The sequence below is a fragment of the Amblyomma maculatum genome, chromosome 2 (assembly GCF_055883805.1).
Source record: "Amblyomma maculatum isolate TAMU_Amacu chromosome 2, ASM5588380v1, whole genome shotgun sequence".
Lineage (NCBI taxonomy): Eukaryota > Metazoa > Arthropoda > Arachnida > Ixodida > Ixodidae > Amblyomma > Amblyomma maculatum.
In genome coordinates, this window is record NC_139345.1 from 122,710,122 (window position 1) to 122,735,535 (window position 25,414).

Genomic DNA, 25,414 nt, shown 5'->3' on the forward strand with positions numbered 1-25,414 from the left:
TATTTAAAAATATGTGGGCATTATGCGCTCAAACACATTTCAGAGCTCTTTCGTTTTAAGGGCCTCCGGTGCTTACTTTCTCGCCAATTAGTTTTTACGATTTGATTTTGTGAAAATCCCACAAGTGAACTATTCACTTTCTTTGCCGGATTGCCTGTATTTGAGTAATCTCGACATCGACAGTTTCTTAAACCTCTCCGAAAGTAATGTTCTGCACAACGACCGCCATGCAATTACCCTTCTAATAAAGTAGAATAGAGGCGACTGTCCACTTATTTCAAAGCACGTCAGATCTTACATACTGGCTCTATACTGACAGAGCAGTGCATGTGTATTCTATACCCTCGCAGTGCTGATCGACATGAGGCAGAGTTTTGATGCAACCAATATATAAAACCACCTTATCATCTATTACTAATGTTATAATAAGGCGTTTATCACCGAAAGAAGTAAGGAACATTATAGGCAGTCTCTACGAAGCGTACTGACACATCTCATCTATTGCCGCTCGTTCGCACCGAGGAAGAAGCATCGCACTGTGGATAAATGGTTGTCCCTCTAAGAAATTATCAGCCAACACAAATAGTATTTTCTTAGCCATTTTTCAGCTCCAGCAGGTATTCTAGCTCACTTTGGGTTGTTATTTTTCAAGCATTGATTCTGAAATACCCAGAATTTGCAACAGTACCTATTGTAAAAAATGTCTCTCAGGGAACCGGCCTTATTCCAGTCATGATATGAGCGTTGATGACTGGTATCGGACTTTCTATATGCTTTTTGAGCAAGGCAGTATTGCGCATAAACAAGAGCAGCGCACTTTCTGCGGATAAGTCCTAATTTATCGACCATAAAACTTGACAGATAATTAGTTTCTACGACGACTTCCGTAAGAAAACATGAAGTATGAGAAACGACAGCAGCGCCACAAAAACGCTCACAATGACTTCCTGGTGTTTCTTCTATTATTGTTGTCACGCTCATACCTATCAGTGAGGTAGCGGGCTTCGTCGGCATGCATGAAACAGTGCAGCATGGCGTTACTTGAGCGGTATATTTTTCATTTAGGTAAGAATGCGTGCTTGAAGCTTTCCGATGTTTCTTGCTCCGCTACAGTATCGAAGAGGCCGAGTCGGTGGCCTCTCGAGTGCTCTTCCTGCATCGGGGTCGTGCTAAGCGCATGCTGACTCCTGGCGACCTTGATCCGTCTGCCGATCGTGGATACGAGGTCACCGTGCCGCTGGATGGACTAAGCGGCTTGACGGCAACCGCCGCTGTCCAGGAAATCCAGGATACCGTGCAGAGCCTCTTTCCAGGCCGCCATCTCGCTGTCACCAAGCTGACGGTGAGATTTCTTTGTTCGCTCTTTGCATTCCCTACTTCTTGCCTCTTGCAAACGAGCTTGCGTGCACTTGTTTAAGGGCCAAACGTAGCAGTTCGAATCGCCGATCAGATTTTATATGGGTGTTGTGACGCGGTACAACAGCAAGCGTCGCTGCGGGTCGTATGCTCCTAAGCCAACGATATCTCATGACGCAATCTCGCAATGTGAAATTCTGGGTAAGACTCATCTACACATCCCAATGTGAAAACACAGGTTGAAGCCCATCTACACGGTAAACAAAATCGCTTATTGCGTCCACTACGGAGCACAGCATGACTGTTGAAGGTACGGCCCTCATCTTCGATCGCGCTTTCTCCCATAATATTCTCAAATCCTGCTTTTTTATTTTCTTTTTTGCCAAGGTAGGGGCCTTTTTCAGAGAACAAATCAGTGTAGTTGGTACGATGTCGTCACCTGACTGCTTCCTCTTTGTTGGTGCACTTGCGGGACGCGGTTACAGCCTGTGTCGGGGCGGAAGCAGGAGAAAGGTGAGGAGGACTGGGGTTTCGAGAATTTTCATCTATCCGCTAGTACCTCAGCTCTCGCCGTTCGTACAGCGTGTGCACGAGAGCTGCTCTCGCCCGACGATAAGCGACTGCGACAAACTTCCTCTCTCAAGTGTCATCTTGTGAACCAACCGTAGCCTGTAATCAATTAGGCTATACGTACGTACGTACCCTAATTTAATACAGCCTAAAACACGTGTTTTAGGCTTGAGTGCAAAATTGCATTACTGGAATCACGGGCGAGGCCACCAAGCAGCGATAATTTTACACAGTCACGCAGCGTGCACTGAAGAGAGAAATGCGCATTTTAGAGCAAGCAAGGAAAAAATAATAATTTGCAACTAGGCTGTTCCTTGATAGTCATTTCAGAAGGTCGAATAGAATTGCACTGATTATTCTTTCGAGACAGGGCATTTTTTTTTTTTAAATACGTTTCTGCAGGTTCATGCGCATTGCACTTTATTAACCATGCATTAATTGTAACGCAACCTTTTGGCGGACAATAAATACATTTGTGTCTGCGCGGATCTAGGCTGCCAGATATTGTCAATCAGGAGAAATAAATGACGTGATATCTGAAGGAGACCTGGTCCTTAAAATGGAATCAGAATTTAAATATGACCGCAATCGCGGTAGCTTAAAGTAGAAAATATATAAACATGGACCAATTAGTGCACCATAAGAAGCTCAGCCATGTTCACTGCCAATAAACTCTAACGACAGGACTCAAGGAAATGCATTGAGAATCTTATGAAACACCAATACCGAAGAACAAAGGTCCTTCTGTTCTCAATTTAATCATCATGAGTCTGAGTACGCCCACTACGTGACAAAAACCTTTCCCGTATTTATTTTTTCAACCTGTCTCGTGCCGGCTATGGTCATCTCATTTACACATACTTCGCAGTTTTATCCACCAACCTAACTTGATTGTCTCTTCTATTCCACTTTGTAGACATTTACGACCATTAGTTGCTTTGGCTTAACTAAATTCACTCCTTACGCCTATTTGTCATTCTTGATTTTAACAACGATTTCTTTTATTTGTGTTCGTGCCCAAGCCTCCCGTGCTGTTTTCTATATGCATGTTAATGTCAAACTTCATTTTTTTGCTTGCCTCACTGCGTTTTTCTCAGTTTAAGCTGATTATTATTCACTAGACTCTAAAGTCATGCCTCCCAGATGAATACCAGACACTGCTTTTGATAAAATTGCAGATGATTGTGTCACTTCCTAATGCAAATTTTGAGCTCAGCTCATCAGCTGTTTTAGCTTTTCTATAGACTGAGGTGGTGCGTTTCGGCTCGGGCGGTGCACGTATGGAGATCCGCCGTCTCCGAGCCGGAGCTCTGATTGCCGCCGCACAGGGGTGGCATTGGACAAGGAGCGAAGAGAGCAATTAAGTTACCGGGAGGTCACGAGATGCAGCGCGTGGGCCCATAGGAACGTTTCTCTGCGAAGAGATAGCAACGACTGACTCATGCCGCTGACGCCGCTAGCGATTCAAGTCAACGTGGCAATGCGTTTAGGCTTGGGATGCACGCATCGTGACCCGCTGATGCCGAGCCGGCACTTATACGAACCGGAGAAAACCGTCGCCGCCATGCAGGAAAAAGCGGGAAGGGGGTTATACGGAGTGGTGAACGGTGACGGCAGGAGCGCATGCATCAATCGGAGAACACGCGCGGTCGCCACCACAGAGGAGGAGAGGGGAAGGGTACACGCAGGGGCGAACGGTGGCGGCAGGAGCGTGCTGCCCCGGCTGTGGAGATGGTTACGAGGGACAACACCGACGGCGACACCGACGTGAAACGCAGGAACAGGAGCCAAAGACCTGCGCTCTAAAACCCTTCTCTTGAGCAGTAGTGGTTAACTGCCTTCGTGATCATAGAGAAGCTGCCTAATGCACTCCACTCGATTCTTACTCTTCTGGTTCTTTTTAACTCTAGCGCGTCACATATGTGGCCACAATTGGCTTCAAGTAGATGTATACCCTTATCACACACTGTTTTTCGCTACCTATCGTAGACGTCTTCATTCTGGTACTTGAGAAAAATTGGCAGCGGTTATCAGTGTTAAGCCGAGTCAATTTTCGTCTTTCATGCTTTAACTTGGTGTAATGCTGCTTTTTACACAATAATTAGCAATTTTTGTACATTTTCACAAGACACTCGATGAACCGGTTAGTCATCACCTTTCCGGCAATGACGTCAGGTAACCTTAAAATTCCTTTCACCAAACGGTGTAGGTAAGATGTTTCCTATGGTTAATTGCTTGATGCTCTGCAGTTTCAACGGTACATTCAGCGCCATCTGTGAGCCACAGCGTTAAATAGCGGAGATTTAACCATGCCTCTGCGGTCAGCTGCTGTGCAAAGGCGCGCTTCACCTCGGTGGGCCCGGGTTTAACGTTACTTGTGGTGCCATCTAGGAGCCACCCCATCAAATGGCGGATGTTTATCCCTACTTAAGCCTAGTTATAATGAGCTAAAACACCCGCTGCGGTGGTACAGTAGTTGAGATTCTCCGCTACAGAATTAGGGTACATGCGTTTGGACGAAGCCTGTCCGAAACTGCAGCGATTTTGTTTGTTAGTGCATTAGAAAACATTAGAAGAGGTCACGGTCGGCCACTGTTCAGTCATAGGTTCCATCACTCTCTCTTTTCGCTGGCTCACTTGAAATACCCGTCAGGGAGACTCGCACGCTGGAGCCGCTATACCGGACTGAATTTGAATTACTAGGAGCTAGGCCACGTGGTTGTTACCTCACGAAACAGTTTAGCCAATGGAAACGACGGCGTTTAGTTCCGACAAGATTCATGCTCGCTGGCGGTGGGCGCATAAGTGCGTTCGCGTTAAAATCATTCCCATGCCACTGCACATGATATAGCTGGCAGTGATTGCTGGGTGTGTTTTAATTACGTCACAACACCACGTGATATGGCCGAGTTTGCCTGAGCTGCCAACCAGGCAGCCCTTTGAGATGGGAAGCAAACCGGCGACTTTTGCAGTTTATCTTGACTCCAAGTCATACACGATACCCCTAGGTCACGCAGGCACGCAAGTATACCTTGATTAAAGCGGGTCTTCATATCAGTGCCAGTTTTTTTTTTAACATAATTTGCTAGCTTGCAACTGTATGCTAATGATCATGCGATAGACAGTAGCGGCGAAAATGAGGAAATTAGTCATAAAGCGAGATTTTATGGCTAACAGCGACATGGATATGCCTACACTGAAGCCAAAAGAGGTAAGCATTGTTCATGAAACTATGAAATGCCGAAGCAAAAGTACGGCGCTTTGGCGCTTTCAGCTTTGAACTGTTCCGGTCGCTTTTGACGCAGTCGTACGTGCGTTTCCGCGTTATGGACGACTCAGTCAACTGGGAGCTGCTGGTCGACGCCCTGGACAGCCTCCGTCGCCAGCTAGGGCTGAGCGACTGCCGCGTGATGGTGACCACAGTGTTACAGTGTGCCTTCTACCGTCGTCTCGTGGAGCCGTCCTCGACTCCCGTTCCCTCGCTGCTCATGTCACCCATGTCGCCCTTGGTTGGACCTGCTGCCACTGGCGGAGCTGGCGAGCTCTACGCTGGCCCACGGCCACGCTCTGCCTACCCTAGCCGCTACGCTTACCCAAAGACCAAGAAATAAAAACGCTGCTGGTGGGCGCCATATTCTCGGAATACAGTGGGGCACTGCGAGGTTCGGCCCCAGCAGCGTTTGGGGCTGGAGTCCGATTCACTCTACCTTTGATCACTTCACTTCCATGTGGCTAGCAATGCCATCTACCGAATGGTGTCTGCACCAAAGCGGCGCAAGAAGCGCAACAACGCATAAACTGTGAATCTAAAGCACATGCTGTTTTGACAAAATGGTATCAGCGATGACGTACTACATAACTTTTTACTGCAGAAAAGCTGCAGCCATTCCTCTTGAGGGTACGTTTTCAAATACGGCCAACTTTTAAATTATCCAGTGAAACTTGACGTCTTGCGTCAAATTAACGTGGAAGTTAAAACAATTTTCACAATATAAGAGCTTTCGAGCATGCTGTAGGAGCGTGGTTCCGTTGCATTCCTCATGTGAGCTTTCTCGCAGTTCCTTTTTCAGAAGCCGAGTTTCTACTCTTCGTATTATAAATGTCATGCTGCTAAAACGAATACCACTTTATCAAAACGGCCGAGCAACCATAAATATCCTAGAACAGAAAGTTAGCAAGTGTTTTGAAAAAATATATAACAGAGTGTGCCTTGTCATACTGAATGAAATTTCGGAAAGGGCGCTGTAAATGTATGTTGTAAAGCCATTTGAGAGCTCTGAAACGCTTACTATACGTTGTATGTTTCCCCGAATCGCCAAAGCTTCTCGCGTAGCATTCAAAACATTTTCTTACTAATAATGTCGTTCAATCTGCACAGTCGAGTCAAAATGCAATAAAAAAGGAACTTCTCAACCGTCATGACAACGTAACGAAAAAGGACTGGCATTGTAGCAGACCCCACTTGATTCAAGCGCAGCTAGGCCGCTCCATCGTCCGCTAACGCTACTTGCGTGCATAGGAGTTTTGGTCTTCAGCTGCTACGCGCGGTTCTGATATCGTAATGAGAGAACTATCTTCAGGTGAAACGTTTGTATTGCGCCAGTGGTAGTACATAACACAGTCCCTTCATGATATCATTGGTGGAAAAGCTTGCGGTCCTGTAGTTATCCACCATGGACACCGGCCCGCCGGGACGGCAACGCTTCGGATGTGGCTTGCGTAATCTACAGAGGGCATTTCCATTCTACAATTTTGTTTTAATTAATCTTTTTGCGATTTGGTGCCGTGAGAGCACCCAGCAATACACGCTGTTTACTTGAGATCCGAATGTTGCAATGACTGCACTGGTACGAGCATGGTCACCACAAAGATTGCGCAATTTTCTATTAGGTGTGCTTCTGCGTGATAAAATTCACATATGAAGTCTCCTTTGGCTAAACACAGCGTGGAGTACTTCACGGTAAGTCGCGTACAAGTTTGCCTGCTTTGGTTGTGTTTCCGGCTGTAATTCCAAGAAATCGACACGACTCTTTCCCTTTGGTACGCTTTTCCGTGGCATAACGTTAGATCGTTTTCGTCGTAAACAATGATTGCTGCCTATATTTACGAAAACAGTGCAAATGTTCTCTAGACGATCGTGGCCTTCGTTAATTCGCTTTATTTTTATGGCCTATTTTTCCGAAATTACGGTGTATTACGACTGCCCTCAATACAGGCCGCGACTCTTAATAACATCGACGTAACGAGTGAGGTCAACAGTTCTCTCCTACTCCAAATTCAACAGTTCGTCCGTGAGGAGGTCACCCGGCAGCTGTCGCTGCTTCCCTCTGTACCGAACCCGCCATCAAACCTGGCCCCGACACTTCAACATCTGATTCCGGAACAAGTGTCCGCATGGGTAAAGTGCTGTGAAGAGCTGTTTTATCACCTAGTTTAGCTCAGGTTGGAAAGCTGCGTCAGAAAATGTTCACAAAATGCTTCGGTGCTGCGAGCATTCACGGGACGGAGTAGGAAAACTCATCACAATGTGTTTTTTTTTTTTTATCCTCTCGCCCGTGCTTGCTGCGCTAAAGCGCCTTTTGGATCAGAACGGGTGCTCCTAAAGTATAATGTTCTAGGCGGTAACAAGTTTTTCAAATAATGCTTACCCCCCCCCCCCCCCCCCCGACTAATATTGTACATGCTAAGCACAAAAAGTGTATTCGGCGTTTGGCTATATTTGGCGACATGAAGAGAAGGACCTCCCATCATGGGTAAAATCGCTGCAGTCGTTTACACCTGTATTACGGTCCTTGAAAACCTTGGTAGTCTTGCTTCTCTCGCCTGCTGACCCGTCGCCTTCGTAATCCATGCAGCGGTGACGCTGTACGCAATCGAAGCGCGGTCGGTCGGCGGCCGACCCGCCGGCCGCACTCGGCTGGCTCGCTTTCAACTGTGCGCTTTCGTCGGCTACTGTATTTTTTAATTTTGCACATGAGCAGTGCTTTAGATCACGGCAATAGTTTGACGTTCTACATTCCTGTTTGTTCAGAATTCACCGGCCTAATGTTCTGATTGTGGCAACAGCATTTCAGCGTTTTTTTTTTGCTCTCACGCACTGCACGGGACTATGAAAGATACAGGTGCATAAGCAGGGCTTTTCAAGTGCCTTCTTGATGTAGATGCAGTGCAACCGCGATCATAGCTTATATCTGAGAATACATTTCTCTCTACTGTGGTAAAACTTACACTCGAGCTAACTGGGAAAGAACCTTGGATAAACAACAGCGCACACAAGACAGGGACAAGAAGAACGACACCGCAAAGACGACTCCAGTGTGCTTTACTATACCTTCTATATTTTTGCATATACTGCAATATGTATACCCACTCACCTTTATTTGTGCTGTTGAGAAATACTAGTCTAAAGAAAATGACCTGGCGCCAGCGCGCCGGCACTAGACGCGAGCACCAGCTGTTCGAGCCAGCGCCTACCTTGCAAGCGCCTACCTGCAAGCCTCTACCTAGCCCTAGCAAACGAGCTCGCCTTACAATAAAGCTTGCTATAATCTTGGTGGAGTCTGCGCGGACTGATCCTGGAACTACGCAGTCGTACCCTCGCTACCGCGATGCCAGGTGACGCCATCCAACCGACCGCTTTGCTACCCACAACTTGTCCCGGTGCGCTTCGTCAACGGGATCCTGCCATTTTCAGTTTCACGGACGACCATGATGTGGAAGACTGGCTGCCCTCCTACGACCGGGCGAGCGCTCACAACCGGTGGGACGACGGCATGAAGCTGACAAATTTCATTTTTTACTTGATGGATGTGGCGAACCTTTGGTTCAAAAACCGCGAATCGGACTTCGCCACCTGGTCCGCTTTCAAGACATCCTTTATCGACACCTTCGGGCGTCTGGCGGTGCGTAAACTTCGCGGTGAGCAGCGTGTTTCCTCTCGCACCCAACAGCTCGGTGAAATCTTCACCAGTTATATCGAAGACGTCATCGACCTATGCAAGCGCGTCAGTACATCAATGACAGTGACAGAGCGCGTCAAGGATGTGCTTAAAGACGCCATTCACATGCTAGTAGCTAAAGGCCCCACCTCTCTCAGCGAGATCATCAATATCTGCCAGAGTTATGACGAATTGCGCCGAGGGCGAGTCTTCACTCGGCTGCCCTCAATACAGGCCGCGACTCTTAATAACATCGACGTAACGAGTGAGGTCAGCCGTCCTCGCCTACTCCAGATTCAATAGTTCGTCCGTGAGGAGGTCGCCCGACAGCTGTCGCTGCTTCCCTCTCTTCCGTAGCCGCCATCAAACCTGGCCCTGACACTTCAATATCTGATCCCGGAACAAGTGTCCGAGGCCATGCCGTCAGTTTGTCACCCACCTTCCGTTGCAGTACCTGCAGCTGCAGTGCCTCCCGTTGTAGCGCCTCGCGTTGCAGCGCCTCCTGTTACAGTGCCACTTAATTACGTTGAAATAACCCGAAAGCCGCCGGCAGTGTTTTCTCCTTTTCGATCTCCCCCTCGAGTCATTTTCGCTCCTGCTGTTCGGCCGCATCCACAACGTGTCCAACCGTGGTGAACACCAGACAACGTGTCATTTTGCTACGCCTGTGGCATCGCAGAACACGTGAAGCGTCACTGCCGCCGCCTCATGACCTCTTTTGACGAAACCAACCACCAAGCAAACGCTTACGACCATCCACGGCATTTTACCAGAACCCCTACTTCCGAGCCCATCAACCCCGAATACTATTCATCTGTTCGTCGCCGTTCTCCATCTCCGCATCGCCGCTCGGTGTCTCCCATGCACTGTCGTTCAACCCCGCCGCAAGAAAACTAGTGATCGCAGTTCTGCTGCTAAGAAATGCAATTTTGACGGAAGATCTAAGCCCTCATTTTTCGCCGCCGAATTTGATAAATGTTTCCGTGGAGGACATCGATGTTCTTGCCCTTGTTGACACCGGTGCTGCTGCATCCATGCGAAGAGAAAAATTGTCTCGCCAGAGGCGCGAAGTGACGACGCCGCTATATGATTTTTCGCTTCGTGCCGCCGATTTGCAGCTCATATACCCTGCGGCCGTCTTTACAGCGAGAGTTTGTATTCAGGCCGTTCACTACATCATTGCATTCATCGTCCTTTCATCTTGCTGTCACGATGTCATCTTGGGCTGGGCCCAATATCAGGCCGTTCTTGACTACACTCGTGCTGACATAGCGCTGTTTCTCCTTTGTGATGCTACGACGACCCACACCGTTACTACCTGCACCAAACTCACTGTGGCTGACGATGTTTGGATTCCGCCATGTTCTGTCATTCTTCTGTCTGTTTTATCCGACTCTCTTTCCGACAAATCTGTCATCTTCTGGCTTTCCTATGGCTTCACGCGTCGCCACTGTCTACCCCTGCCGTTTGCCGTGATTACTGTGGAAGCTGGTTATAGCGCCACGGCCGTCATCAATCCATTCAAAGCTTTCGTCGTGGTGAGTGTATGGGACACGTCCAGCCTTTTGCTTTGATGCTGGAATGCGACAACTGCGATAATAACCCTTGCCATGTACCAGTTGCTGCGCTTACTGCTACCTCTGCTGATTCATCTCCAGTAGATATCTTTGCCAGCTCTATTGACAATAAGCTCATGCCGACTCAACAGACTCAGCTTCTTGCCCTGCTTGACCTGTTCCGTGCCTCTTTTCATTTGTCACATCATAGTTTAGGCCGCACTTCGATCACCTCGCTCGCTAAACATTACGGCTTCAAGAATATGATATCCGTGTTGTGTATCGATCTGGAAAGAAGCATAATGACGCGCGACGCACTGCCTCGCTCTCCGCTACCCCCTGAAAGTGTTTCTGATTCCACCATCGACTGCAGTTCCTTGTATTTGACCAACATGGCAATCGAGCAGCCCAGAGATCCATGGATCGTCTCCTCTCTCGCTTTCCTTTCGGCCTTTTCGCCCACTACGACGCCTCGTGCAATTCGCCTCCAAGCTGCTCATTGTACTCCTCGACACTTGCGTTCTGAAATCTGCGCTTCATTTCACACTGACCTGCAAGTCGCTCACGCTGGCCATTGAAGACTTATACTCGGCTTCGCTTGCGTTTCTACTGGCGCGGAATGTACACCTACGTCTGCAAGTTCTCGCTCATGTCAACGCCGCAAGGTGGCCCATCGCCATTCCGCCGGCCCCAAGCAGCCTCTTCCTTGCCCATCAAGTCCTTTCGACCGAGTAGGCATTGACTTCTATGGCGCGCTTCCCTACACTGCAACGGTCATTGTTGCGGTAGATCATCTCACCCGCTACGCCGCAACCGCAGCTCTACCAGCTGCTACGGCACGCGATGTTGCTGCCTTAATCGTACACCACTTCATCCTTCGTCGCGAAGCGCCACGAAAACTGTTGAGCGACCGTGGTCGTGTATACTTATCTGAAGTGGTTTCATCCCTCCTGCATCGATGTAACATCACCCATCGCACTACTATACGGCCTACCACCCGCAGAATAATGGTCCGACTGATAGATTCAAGTGAACCCTTATATAGGTTGGTGCCTATCCTGTATCTATTGGAAAGTAAAGTTTTACCACCACCGAACCCTAGGCGACATTTTTAGATGTACGTAGCTGCCAACCATTCCAACTGGGACACATTCCTACCCTCCATCACGTATGCATACAACACTGCTACTCAGACCACTACGGGGTTATCGCCATTTTTTCTATTATATGGACGTGAGCCATCTTCACCACTCGAAACCATACTTCCTTACCAGCCCGATTCTTCTAAAGCCACCACCGTGTCTGAAGCCTCGAAATACGCCGAGGAGTGCAGGAAGCTCGCCCGTTCTTCACTTCTTCCGACCAGGGCCGACAGAAAAATCATTTTGACTCAGCTCACGCCGCCGAAAGCTTTCATCCGCACGCCCATGTTTGGCTAAGTGTGCCTTGTACATCACGTGTCCTCTTCTCCAAGCTACTGCCAAGATACTAAGGACCCTACCGCATCCTTGAGCGCACCTCACCCGTCAATTACATTGTTGAGCCTGTCACGCCTTCGCCGGACCTTCGACGACGTGGGCGGGAGACCGACCATATTTCTCGGCTAAAACCCTACTACGACCCTGACGTATTGTTGTCCCCTTAAGTCACTGGGATGGCTCCCTCTTCTCCTGGGGGGTGATTGTAAAGAAGAAGATAATCTGGCGCCAACGCGCGGGCACGCGACGCGAGCGCCAGCTATTCGAGCAAGCGCCTACCTTGCAAACGCCTGCCTCCAAGCCTCGACCTAGGCCTAGCAAACCAGCTCGCCTTACAAGAAAGCTCGTTATACTAGGAATAAATTAGTTATCGTGAGACGGACCTACATTTTACTTTTAAGCTTTTAAGATTATATTTTTAAACCTCCTCCCTTACTAATACTAATATCTGCAATATATGGGCACCAAACGAAATGATTACAACAGTAATACAAGTACGGAGTAATACATAAACATACTGAAGGAGGTTACCTTTATTAAAGGAAACACAAACGCAACCCTGCCTTTTTCCTTTTCTGTTGCACAAGGCCTTTCTTCTGTTAATAACTAATAGAATCATTAGCCTTACTAAATATATTTAGCGTCGACGTGCGCAATTTGACTGATCAACGTCTCATATTGTTAATTCTACCCCTGACATCTGTGCAAGCGGTATACAAAAAATCAGCGTTGGCATTTTATCGTGTTTTTCAGCGACATATGATCATACAGTAGTCTACTGATATTCTGTCGCGGCACGAAAGTGCGTACAGCAAACTGTTACTAAAAGGTCATTACGCATGTTCAAGCAAATCCACGTACAATCCGCGTGTTGCGAAATGTAGACGAATATTCAAGTTAAAAAAGAGTCATCCTGAAAGAAAGTATGGAAATGTGTTCTTTATTCTGCCTCCTACATATGATAGCTGCAAATCCCAGTAAGCAGCATTTGTGCTGTTTTTAAGATGTGTTTTCTTTTCTTTAAATCACACTATATTTAATGGAGGGGCGCACCTTACTCAAGAGAGGACTTCGTTCATTTCTGATCCAATCGTTCCAAAATTATAGCATTGACCATAATACACCGCACTATGAGAACCATTCAGAATCAATACCCGGTGCCATCAAAGTCTTAAAGAAGATCGAAATTCCGTGTTGATCGATTACAGGATAAGCACATTACGTGCTCCAGGTTCCTTTTATATTCACGGAGACAGTGAATTCAGGAAGAGCCTGAGGTAGAATTTAAATATTTAACACTTGTGTGTTCACGGTCTGTCGTATAAATTCAGAAACTGTGAGACAGGCATGCGCAGCCAGTTAAGTCTTTCTTAACGCAAATCGTCCTAGTGGTCCTTGCAAAGGTATTTTAGTAAATTAAGTTCACTTAGAACACTAGAATCTAACATTCCCAGTACTGTTTGAACACCGCATTCGTTTCGGCTAAACGGCAAAGCTAATATTAAAAAAATAAGAAACCTAAACCGGCAGGTGTCCGAGTGAAAGGCGTCGAGAGCACGCAAAAGGAAACAAAACAGACCAGAATATTAGACATCATTGCAAAGTAACTCGGCGGCACAATACGTTTTATGTATGGTGAATGCATGCATGTTTCATTTATGAGTATATGCAGTTTATTAACCAATGATTGCTAGGACCGCTATGTCCTTCAATCTTTCAACTGAAGAAAACCTAGTTAGTGTGTTGTTGCTCTCTCTGCAAATTCACCTTTCTAAAACCAAAGCCAAAAATGTTTAGAATTTGCGAGTCACACTTGCGCCTATATCTCGTTACAGCGTTCATCTTTTTTTTTTTTGTAGTAATGGGTTTCCACCTTCACGTTAGTCTTTTTTCACTTTTCTCAACTGCGCTTCTTTGGCCCTCCTCCTTATTTTTTTTTTTTACTTTGTCTATTTCGTTTTACCCACTCTTATAACACTGCTCTGCGACTAACTGCACCTCGTTTTTTTTGCAACATCAGTGAGAATTACATAAAAACCAAGAAAACAAAACCGGATACCAAAAGAGGGAAGCACCTCAATAAGTATAGTACAGACATCCCATTACTCACTCTTTCTGTTCTGTTAGAAATATTCGTTTTTTCGAACTGAACGAAACTGAAGGAGCGCTCACATAACCCTCTTCATTTTCTATCGAAGCTAGTATAAAAGCTTCCCATAGACCAATCTCTCTCATGCATCGCAAAAGTTTTGTCACAGCGCTTCTATCGCAAAGCCATTAGGGGCCTGGACTCATGAAATCCACCCACGCAAATCCGTGAACCATTTAAAAATTATACTCTCTCTCTCTGTTCGATATCAGCGTTGTGCTGCTTCATTCTTTTCATAAGTTCTCTTCCTAATGTATGACGCCGTGAACTTAGTGCAAAGAATTGTGCGCATAACACCTAGGCCTTTTCTTTAAAACAACGATTTTTCAGAAGTGGCAGGAGGCGTACGATGGCGGTAGTCTGCATGTACATTGTTCGATATCCGTCCCTCATATAAATTTGCGTACCAAGGTCTGCCTGAGGCCAATCTGCTTATAATTTCACCAATAACGTCATGCACTTCTTTGCAGATAGTCTTACAGAGAAAGTTTTCGGGGCCGATAGACGCTGATGGCCGATCTCAGGTCTCCGCAACGATGATACATGATCGTTCGTGGGTCCTGCGGGTGCGAATATACGCGTTAAAGGCATTAATAATCACTCGAATGAAAATAGCGCGCCCTATTTGCCTTTTTAACCCACGAAGAGTTTCGCACGCAACGCAGGGCCGGAGCCAAATCTATGGATGTTACGGTCCTTGGTATGTCGTCACGCGACATCTGCGCTAATTACAAGCTGTGGCGCGAACCACGGGGTACCCCGTGGTGCCGGTAGCATATTTCTGGTGCAAACAGATACCGCCAATTTCTCTGACAAATTTTAATACGATTCATGAGTTCGTGGTGTGGCGGTAAAATTTTAATATACAACAAATACAGGATGTGAATGAAAAACAGTAGGTTTGCGCTGAAACACTGATTTTCTTTTTGTTTTGCAAAAATTGCGGCAGATTGTGAAGCGACGTTTTCTTGCAATGTTTGTACAAGTCCTTATTTATCTGGCGCAGGTGTTAGTCCTATAGTGGAGAGGTAGGTTTCCCCCATTTCAATGCCGGCGCGTATATATATATATGCACCACCCACTCCCAAGTTTTCTGTTGGACTCCTTAGGCTGAGGACGTCGCCATAGAACGTGCGGTGTATGTCGGAGGTTGCGGCTTGTTGTTTAGATAGAGGTCCCAGTCAGAAGCTCAATAGGATTTGGGGAAATCGTAGAGCACTGTGGCGTGTCCCTACGATAGCAACAGGATCGGAGTTGTGCCCGGCGTGCAAAGTCGGGCAATATGGTTAGTCAGAAAATCCTTGACATGATCCAACCGTGGTCAGTAGGCCGCACGCATCTCATAGGAATAGAAAGTCACTGGCAGCACTTTACAGCGCTATCGGCGCAATATTGTATTCCTAGGCATGACTCTAGACCGAGATGGGCGAACCAATGTATGCGCATGAGTAGTACATTTATATATAGTTGGATGAAAGAACAGGAGCAGCAGAAGAGAATCCAATGCGCGCGGCGCATACTAAGTTCGAAATGTCAACAGCCGCCTACTCAGACCATTCCTGTCCGCTTCACCAACACTCTTTTCTACAGTGTGATAAGAGGTGCTTTCCACGTTGACTAATCTTGCCTCTAGTATTTTTAAAGAAAAAACAGGATTGATCGAGAAAGCGGAACGTTGGAGGCCAATGCCTTAGCGCGGCTCTAGACAAGAACACCCAACTGTAAGTCTGGCGCTCACGCTTGGGTGGAGAAGGCATTCTAGGCCTTTTTGTGCAATCCATCTCTTCGAGAATCTTCTGCTGATATATGCTAATCCCTTCACGCAATTTTGAAATATGCTAGTCGCCTAAAATGGTGGATGCTGCATGACCGAGGCACGAAGTTCACAACTGCCCGCCAGAAGTACAATAAGGAAATTAGCATTTGGCATTCAAACTTGGCCCAAAATCATTTTCTGAGTTTAAGGATTGCAGCTTACTACGCATATAGGAAAAATGAGACACGTAGAAACTGCTGTACGTTTTCATATGCTTTGTTTTCTTAGGGAAGAGTGAATACAAGTTTTAGTTTTTTGCTGTTTATTACGCGCATGTATGGTTTTGTTTTCAATTCTTTCATTTGGAATTTTTTGCATCCTGTCAAATTGGCAAGAAATAATGTACATATAGTTTTACCACGTTGACTTAAAGGATGTTTACGTAAATAGTAATACTCTTGCGCTGCCTTAAAGAACCTTCACCAATGAGTGCCTTTTCAGTTTTGTCAGTTATTCTTTGCTATAGCTTCTAATATTCGTGAGCTGTCTTCCCGTCTCTCACTGTAATTTTACATCAACGCAAGCGTGTTAAAAGCATCCTATCGCGCGTTTCGTGCTCTAAGTAAATCCAAGTAATGTAGTAAATGAACTTAGGCGCTTCGCTTGAATCTCCATATCGCACAGCGTACTAGACGACCTCAAGAAAGCCCAGATGCTGCAAGTTACTATCCTTTTGTTTTCTATTCGATGTCACTGCTGAGTTTGTCGCAAATGTTTTTTTTTTTTTTCATTGATCATAGTTTGTTGTTAAAAAAAATTGGGGGGGGGGGGGGGGGGGGGCAGACACCTAATTTTCTCATTTGAGCGCAACATGCGACAGCGTGAAAGATTCCAGCCTCGGGGTAGCCTTACGGATCTCATTTTGCGTACATAAAGCGCGTAACATGCGTGATCACTAATGACATAATTTGTGACTTTATTATCTCGCACATATTGAATAGAATGAAGTTGTAAGCTGCCCAGTTATGTAGGAGACCACCTGACCTATAAAAGCACGCTTTAACCAAGCCGCACGGAAGTGCTTGCGTGGCCTAGGAGCAGCGTGTCTCACTCCTCGCTTAAGGGTCCCGAAAGCATACATGGCAGTAATTGAATTACAGTAATAAAATTACTGTAATTTAATTACTTTTTCCAGTAATTTGTAGTGTAATGAATAACGTTTTCGGTTTGGTAATTTAGTATTGTAATGAATTACTTTTGGCAGTAATTTCGCTGCAAAAGTAATTAATTCCTTTCGAAATTACTTTTACTTAAATGCACCACTACTCCTTCAATAGACAACAAAGTACAGTGTCGCGAAAGCAGGAACGACGTGCCACAAGCCGAAGCCAGCGTAACGGATCGGCAAAACGAGACAAAACTGAGCAAAACAGTGCGCCTGAGACCTCCTTTGTAGCAGTTCACTGTGCAGTTATCCTATGGCAACCTTTCTCCAAGCAGCAGGAAACAAGGCGTCAAGGGAATGATGAAGGGACAGATGGTGCAAGAAAGCCGGAGTTGAAAACTAGTTGGAAGCGCGGCGTGTTGCGTCGGCTAGGGCACAATGGTGCCTGGTTACACTCGTCACCAAGGGGCGAGGGAGGGTTTCGGTGGGGTAGACAGGCAGATAGGTCCATGCCGTGAGCTGCCGTGACGTGAGCATTACTGAGCGCAAGGTGCCGAGGACAATTCTTGGGACTACTGAGCAATAAATAGCCTAGCTTCTTCGGGACCTTCAAATGGCAGAGACAGCTAACTCCGGACCAGCAAGACGCTAAATTCGCCGCTCATTTCACTACCGTTCAACCTGCTTCTGCTTTTGTTGTTGTTATTTTTTTGCGATTGTCTTATTTTTTCAACGTCACGTGCTGTAGGAAAGAGAGAAGGAATAGTTCTCTGGGACGAAATTTGGCGGGAAGACGAAAGAATGTGCGTGCTTCGTGTCTGGAGAACTAGTTGTTTTGTTTACTAGCTTTACTTAGTTTTTGCATGGATGAAAACTAGAAAGTAATTTAAAAGTAATTGAATTACTCAGTCGAAGTAATTGCAATGCGATTTCATTACTTTTTAGGAGCACTGATGAGTAATGTAATTTAATTCCTTTTCAAAAGTAATTTTGCCATGCATGTCCGAAAGGTGCGAGTCCGATCTTTTCGCCCGTCTCAAAAAAGAAGGCTGCGTTTTCCACGCCCGTCATATCATGTGGTTTCATGACGTCACGCAAATCGCCGAAAAATTAGTAGACGAGTAGACGGCCATGTTCCTTGTCATCTGCTGTGTGCCTGAACCAGAAACTGGATTTCTGACCCACAACGCCAAACACGGATTTCGTTCAAGACACGTTCTTTTGACGCTGTCACATTAAAACGGGAGTAAGGGTTGTTTCCGTGGGGGCTATCTGTGTAGACAGTTATATCATGTTGTTACGCCGTCATCATACTGATGACGGGTTTAAGCCCCACATCAGACTGATTTAACGTATGTACTCCGGAAGTACGATGTATTGGTGTTACATATTTACCATATAACGTGGCCGAGTTGACAACAGCTGTCAAGTACGGTATAGCTTCTTTGAGATGGGTGGGTGAGGCGTAAATTGAACCCGGCACCTTTTGACTCTAAATCAGACCTGCTACATTCAGGCACGTTTGTGACGGAACAGCTCATAACAATGGGACAAATACCGAAGAAGAGATTTTAATACAAAACAATGTTCGCGCCTTTGTTTGTACATTGCAGAAATGAAATAACAATGTCGAGTCTCGTGTAAGAAGAATGCTAAAAAAAAAAAGCGAAAAATCAAGGTTAAAAAAAATCGATCAGAAGCTTTATTTTGGTTCCTCAAACCACAGGGCCTGAGGATAACGAAAGCGGGAGTTACCATAAGACAAGATACAATTAAGTTTTGCTACTCAAGCGTAATACACCACAGCAATCGCAGCTGCGTCCGTTACCTGGGGAAGACCCTGATGTAGAACACAGGCAATAAGGCAAAATGAAAAGTAAAAACAAAAGTGAATTAAGCCGCACTTGCGAAATGAATAACTTAACTATCAGACTGCATTGCTCAGTTTTTCCTTTGACGTGATTATACATGTTCCTTCTGGATGCATAATAATATCCGGGAGCAAGCGTGAAGCCTTAAGTTACGCACATTTATTTTTGCACTTGTGTAATGTCGAGATAGTCTTGCTTTCGAATTTTAAAGCTTAAGTAAAGACTTGTTTGGGTTGGCAGGGTTGTGGAAGCAATCGACGTGCATGGAAAGTTGTATGCATATAAAATTTTGAAGAAAACATGATAAAAAAATTACTTGTGGTTTAGCTCTGGTTAACCCTAGTTCAATTGCGAAAGCAACGGCGGAAGCTCCTTTTGCCTGCTACATTATTCCCTTGTCATGCCCTATCAGTGTAAGGGGATACATAATTGGGGACACTTAAGCTCATCCTTTAAGCGTATGACTCGAGAGCAAAAGCTACCAGCCCAGATTTAAAGTCACGCTTCAGCCAAGCCGTATGGACGTGCCTGCGTGTCACAGGGGTAACGAGAATGCAAGCGGTTCTGGCAGGCCGATTCTGATATCACGCTCCCATATGAAAGTATCGATCAACCCGTGTTTGCAGCTCCGACCCGTGACATAGGCGTAAAGTTAATTCAAATGTCACGGCCAGCTGTTTTTTTTTTTTACGAGGAAACCCTAGCTACGCCTCTTCACGGCGTAGCTGCAGCCCCCGAGGTCTCGTTTTGGCTGTTATAGTATTGCTTTCGCAATAAAAGCATTTTAGCAGCAAATGGAAGAAGAAAATTACGATGTTAAAACGCTCGTGTGGATTAGCATGATTCCTCGTCGTTTGATAAGGCGCCGTGCAAGAGTATTTTTATTATTTCATATGAAGCACGCCCACGTAGTTCGATCCACAAAGCAAATTAATCGCTTTGAGAAACCAATCCGCTTGAGAAAATGTATTATTGGACTTTTGTTTGCCAGATTTTTTATTCCAGCAGGATTTAAGGAAATAAGAAGAAAGCGGAGACATAGCGGCTTGCAAATAAAGCAGCATATACCGAAAGAGGTGGAGTAAGAAAGGCACAGCTTCGATCCCTGACCAGAGGAAAACTTCTACGACCACCTAAGAGCTTTTGAAGAGTCCGTGTGCTTTCAGATCCCTTTTACAGTTCGTCGCTCTCGATAATACCTTTGTAGAATTAAATGTTGTTTTTATTCTGTACAGTGGTCACAATGAAGTAATACACGCCCTTGGAATGATTATTTCATTTGAGTTTAATGGCACGTGGCAAGCAAACCAAACAACATCAATGTGAAGAGTTTTAGCCCGCGAAATGTGCGCTTGAAAGCCCAGCCTTCCCCATCATTTCAATTCCAAAAATCTGAGTACCAGGCTAGTATAGAAAGCTTGCACTCATTGCTGTGTAGTCCTATATCTTTATATTTTCGGCCTTGTCAGCACATAAATTACGGTAACCAGCGTCTTATCCGCGAAGAGTTTTATCTCCTTGGAGCTAAACTATTATCTCCCGTCGGGCGGAAGTGTTTGGAATTTTTTCTTGAGACTGTCATAACAATTTTTAAAGACAATGCAAATTAGACCAGCGACTGTGTTCCTGATAATGCTAGTCATGTTCACGATTTTCCTGTCCTCTATTTTGTTTCTTCAAGTCTCCTTGTTTGTTCTGCATGCGAGAGGTTCCTGAGGGTGCTTGGAAATCTCCCGTGTTCCTTTCCTACCGATTCCTTTGGTTTCTGCGGTACCGCTTGTTTTCTTAACGTCCTTCAGAGAAAGAAAAGCGGGATATTGTAGTAAAACAAAGGAAAACCATAAAATAACTATCGGGCATCGTCGCTATTTCTGAAGCTGCCTTCTTGACGTTCATACTCGAGTGAAAATGGAAACTTCTCTGCAATATATTTAACTTATCGCCTATTCCTCTACCCTCTTTTATTTTTCACCTTTCACCAGCAGGAGCCAAACTTTCTCTTCGTTCAGCAAGAACTTTAGAGCTAGTAAAGAAGGTACTCCCCTTTTCAGAATGTGAGTCACACTTCAATCCATTTGAGATGGGGAAGTGGGGCTTCTTGAAAGCATCTAACCCCCAAACGTTACGACGGCCAACGCGATTTCCTTCAGACGATGTAAAATACAGCTTCAGTTCTAAGTAGCCATGCCACTGCCGAAATTTTAAAGCATGCCTTCAGTATGTGCAGTGCGCGCACAACGCGGACGACGCTGTAAACAATTATTCGTTTCGTACGCATAAGTATAGCAGCAGTGCAACGAAGTTGCAGTGAAGCTAAGGTTCTTTCCTTGGGTGGCTTCTATTATTGGTGCCGATGGAGGTGATGCAAAGAAAGAATTGGTTTTACATTGCAGAGATTTGGGAAATTGTTTCTCCAGAACTATCGCACAATGAAAATTGCATGCCGCCGTTCGTCAGAAAGCCGAAAAAGAAGAAGTTCTTGTTGACAATAAATAAATTGCGAGTATGTTGGCGATTTATATTGGCCCTTGCGTACCCAAGTCGAAGGTTACTGTGTAGACATTGCACCTTGACCAATCCTTCCAGGTGAGTTAGTGCCATGTTTCAATAGGCACCAGGATGAAGAAGAAGGCATTGTTTTAAGATGGCTGACGGAGCACTACTATCTATTTATTTTTATTTCGAAAACTTTCTTGGGTAGGTTATAGGTAACTCCTCGGCGCTGCTGAACTTTCAGAATAATAGCTAAAATATTTTATACCGAAATTTATTCGTTGATTGCGCAGGGACGCACGTTTAGTGTTCCGGTATTTGAAAGAGAATTCAGATAAGCAGTATTACTTTCAAAGAAAATGCAACCCATTTTACAGTGAGAGAAACCTCAGTTACACGAGTGGTTTCAACTGTACTTCACATTAATAGGCAGTTGACTTGTACGCCACTCGAGCAATGTCGGTTATCGACATTGCTCAACTGATAATTGCATTGAGTTTTGTTAGGGATGCAGCCCCTGTCAAACTAGACAAGTAGCGCAACATTTTAAAGCAGTCATCAGGAATTCATCGAATTGGGGAATATTGTCGATAAACCTCTCTTCATAATGCACTAATGCCCCGCCGTGGTGGTTGCAGTGGTTAGGGCGCTTGACTGCTGGGCCCAAGGATGTGGGATCGAATCCTAAGCATGGTGGCCGCTTCAAGATAGAGGGGAAAATTAAGGCGCCCTTGTGCGGTGCGTTGTCAGTGCACGCTAAAAATGCCTAGGTGGGCGAAAATACCTCAGCCCTTCACTACGGCGTCTCTCATAGCCTGAGTCACATTGGACGTTCAACCCCCTAAATCAAACCAAACTCTGCATATTGTTCTAAAGAGCATGTTCTTTGCTAACAGATTCGGTGAGAACTAAGGCCTATAACAAATTTGTCTGAGCGAGTGGTTGACGGGAAGTTTTCGCCACGGGCTGCACAGCGATGCTCTTAATCGTCGAGTGAATGGGCGGCTTCCAGTGGCAGCGGTACCACAAAGGTATTTGTGGACGGCACCTTTTGAAGCGGTTGCATTCCCAGCTGTGTATCGAAGTTCACATCGCCAGCAAGCTGCTGCAGAAGAAACGACAACGTCCTTGGAGGCGTGCTCGGAGCGATACTTACGACATCCAAAGCCTTCTCGAGCACGCATCCTTGGTGTGAAATTAGTACCGTCGCTTCATTTGGTGGCGTTCTTATTTGAATACTGATCACAGGGTCCGAACTTCAATCCATGTCGCCTTGGCCTTATTTCATTGGAAGCTAAATGTAAAAACGACCCCGTTTGTTGTGTGGTTGCGGCGCACGTTAGATTGCTCAGGTGGTTTATATTAATCGGAAGTGTTCAACTATGCCGTTCCTCCTAGCCCATCAACCACCGTGGGATGTTAAGCCGCACAATTTCCAGCGTAAAGTTTGTTTTGCTTGAGGCACAGAGGCAAAGTTTTCCTTCGTGTTCCAGCTTTGCAATATCTACCACAGAGCTGCCACAAAGCTAATATTACGCTATGTTCACTGTGTGTTTCTTGCCCCATTGCTGCAACAAAACTTGGATTACGGCTTAAAGCTAGTATCTTGGATAAAGATAAACCGGCGTTTTCCTGCCTCCTGTGGGCGCGCCATTGCTTGCGCGAGACGAATCACAGCCCCTAATAATTAGATGTTTGGCGCTGACACCAAGCCGGCGGCTTTCGCGGCGTACGGATCCTTCGTAAAGCCATAAGCTAGTGCAAAGCATGCATCAACGCAGTCCATTAGGCTCTGTATATGATTTTCAACTATGGATTCTAAAGACAACGTTCGCCCATTAATTAAAGCTCAGTTAGCAGCATAACAAAGAAATGGACGAAAAAGAATAAAAAGACTGAATTAAATACACATTTCTTTCATTTACGAGTGATTACATAATACAGATGATGAATGGGGTTTGTAAAGTAATGGAACTTTGTAATTTTTTTTTTTAATTGGGAAGTTCCAGTGATCTTGGATGGCCGCGGTGTAGCGGTTGGCGTAGCTGTCGATAACTTATGATTCTTTAACGAGCACTCACTGAAAAGCACAAGGACTGTTTTTCATGTCGATTTCATAAACTTTTCTGAGTTTGGATAAACGTCAGCGATTATCATGCAATATAAGAGCAGGAGAAAGAGTCCTTCACCTTAATACCAGCAGCAAGACCGACTGTAAGCGGTATGAAAGGCGGCGAGAAACGGGCACTGTGAGAGAATGTCACTGTGCCAAGATACTAAGTAAAGGACTTGCTATTTAGCGGTGCGCTTGATGATACCGATTGTAAAACTTCGATTTCAGACTAAGGCTAATCGCTTGAAAGAGGTAAAAAAGTTTAAATTACGTATATCAATGAAGGCAGAATTAAGACGGATCTGTTTGGATGACATATACAAGGCAAGCGCGTATCTCTATCGCTTGACACTCACGGTAAAGCGGGCGCACTAATGTAGGGCTTCATTGATATATTATCGCAATTTTCATATTTTTAAGCGTTTAAATGTCTGGGAAGGGTCGGTACCTGATCATTTAGAAGAGTATATATGGTTCATATATTTCGGAGTGAGAGAAAATGAGTGCATGTAAAGCCAAATAATTATTTAGCACTGTGTTACGTTGCAACACACACACACGCACTCGCACGCACACACACACACACACACACACACACACACACACACACACACACACACACACACACACACACACACACACACACACACACACACACACACACACACACACACACACACACACACACACACACACACACACACACACACACACACACACACACACACACACACACACACACACACACACACACACACACACACACACACACACACACGCACACACGCACGAACGCACGCGCACACACACACGCACGCACACGCGCACACACGAACGCACGCACACCTTCATTTGTGTTTGCATGACACCTCTGACATTGTTTCAATCACACTGAGAATGAACATGGCGCCACGATGCCATGCACATGCTTTGCTCTATTGCACATAACCCTGTCACGGATCAATTACAGAATGACTTGGGCCGAAATAGTACCCGGACATAGAAGTGGTTATTCGTGTCATGCGCTATTTTTCATGAATTTGCCGCTAGCTTGCGTGCAATAACGCCCTGCACGTGACAGCCACGGGGAGTCATTTTCCCTCTAAGTCTTAATGACCTTGTACTTAAATCCATCGCAAATCGAACCTTTCGCTGCAGTTACTCCTAATCTTTAATCTCAAACTCGTTGTGAAATAAAGTTGGTTCGTAAATGATAAGCGCTGGTGGCGCTCAAACCAGTGGCCCCTATTTTGCCTGCAAACCGAAACCTTCAGATTTTCTCGAGGCTATTAAATTGAGTAATACATTATGAGCATGAAAGATAGTAGCGTTCTAGCCTTTATAGAGCGAGTAATTCTAATCAAACTTCGTTCTGAGGGCGATTTGTCATTCACACGAAGTTCATCTTCTCAATGCTACAAAAATACAACACTGTGCCTATTCCCTTACTGCTGAGGGAAACTGAGGCCTTATTCACTCTAAGCCTCGTTGCACACGCGTGCCTTGTTTGTGACCGTTACTTCTATCGTACACCTTTCTGCAAAAGCTTTCAAACTCTTTTTTACCCCGTTTCGAAGGCACCTGCGGCTGTGCGAAGGCAGGAGATCGACATTCTGTAATGACCCCAAAAATTAAAGCATAGTAATAAAAAAAATTCTACATGAAGCTTCAAAGCGTAATTATTGATATCATGACAGGCCGTCGTCAACATAGTATACAGGGTTGTCTATTCATTGTTGGAACGCGGTATAGCTCTCTTGGCCGCGCACTGAAGCTAAGCGGAGACAATGCGAACCATTATTGCAAGGAGCCTCAGGGCTTACACGAATTTCATTAGATATGCGACCACGCCGCACACATTGGCACTTTAAAGGTAGCAACGGTGTTCAATATAACAGTGGACCACGTTGTAGTGAACATAACGCGTGTGGGGCCAACATGTAGCTTATATGGATTGAATCCATATAAG

At 45.6% G+C, this 25,414-nt stretch overlaps 1 protein-coding gene across 1 annotated transcript in view; it reads left to right on the forward strand.

The window, feature by feature from the left end:
* Positions 1-5,537, forward strand: part of LOC146199736 (ATP-binding cassette sub-family A member 17-like) — a 54,967-nt gene extending 49,430 nt beyond the window's left edge. The window contains exons 14-15 of the mRNA XM_084592185.1: positions 1,114-1,342; positions 5,232-5,537. Coding sequence (XP_084448311.1) covers positions 1,114-1,342; positions 5,232-5,537 — 535 coding nt within the window. The remainder of the gene's footprint in view (positions 1-1,113; positions 1,343-5,231) is intronic.
* Positions 5,538-25,414: the final 19,877 nt, after the last annotated feature.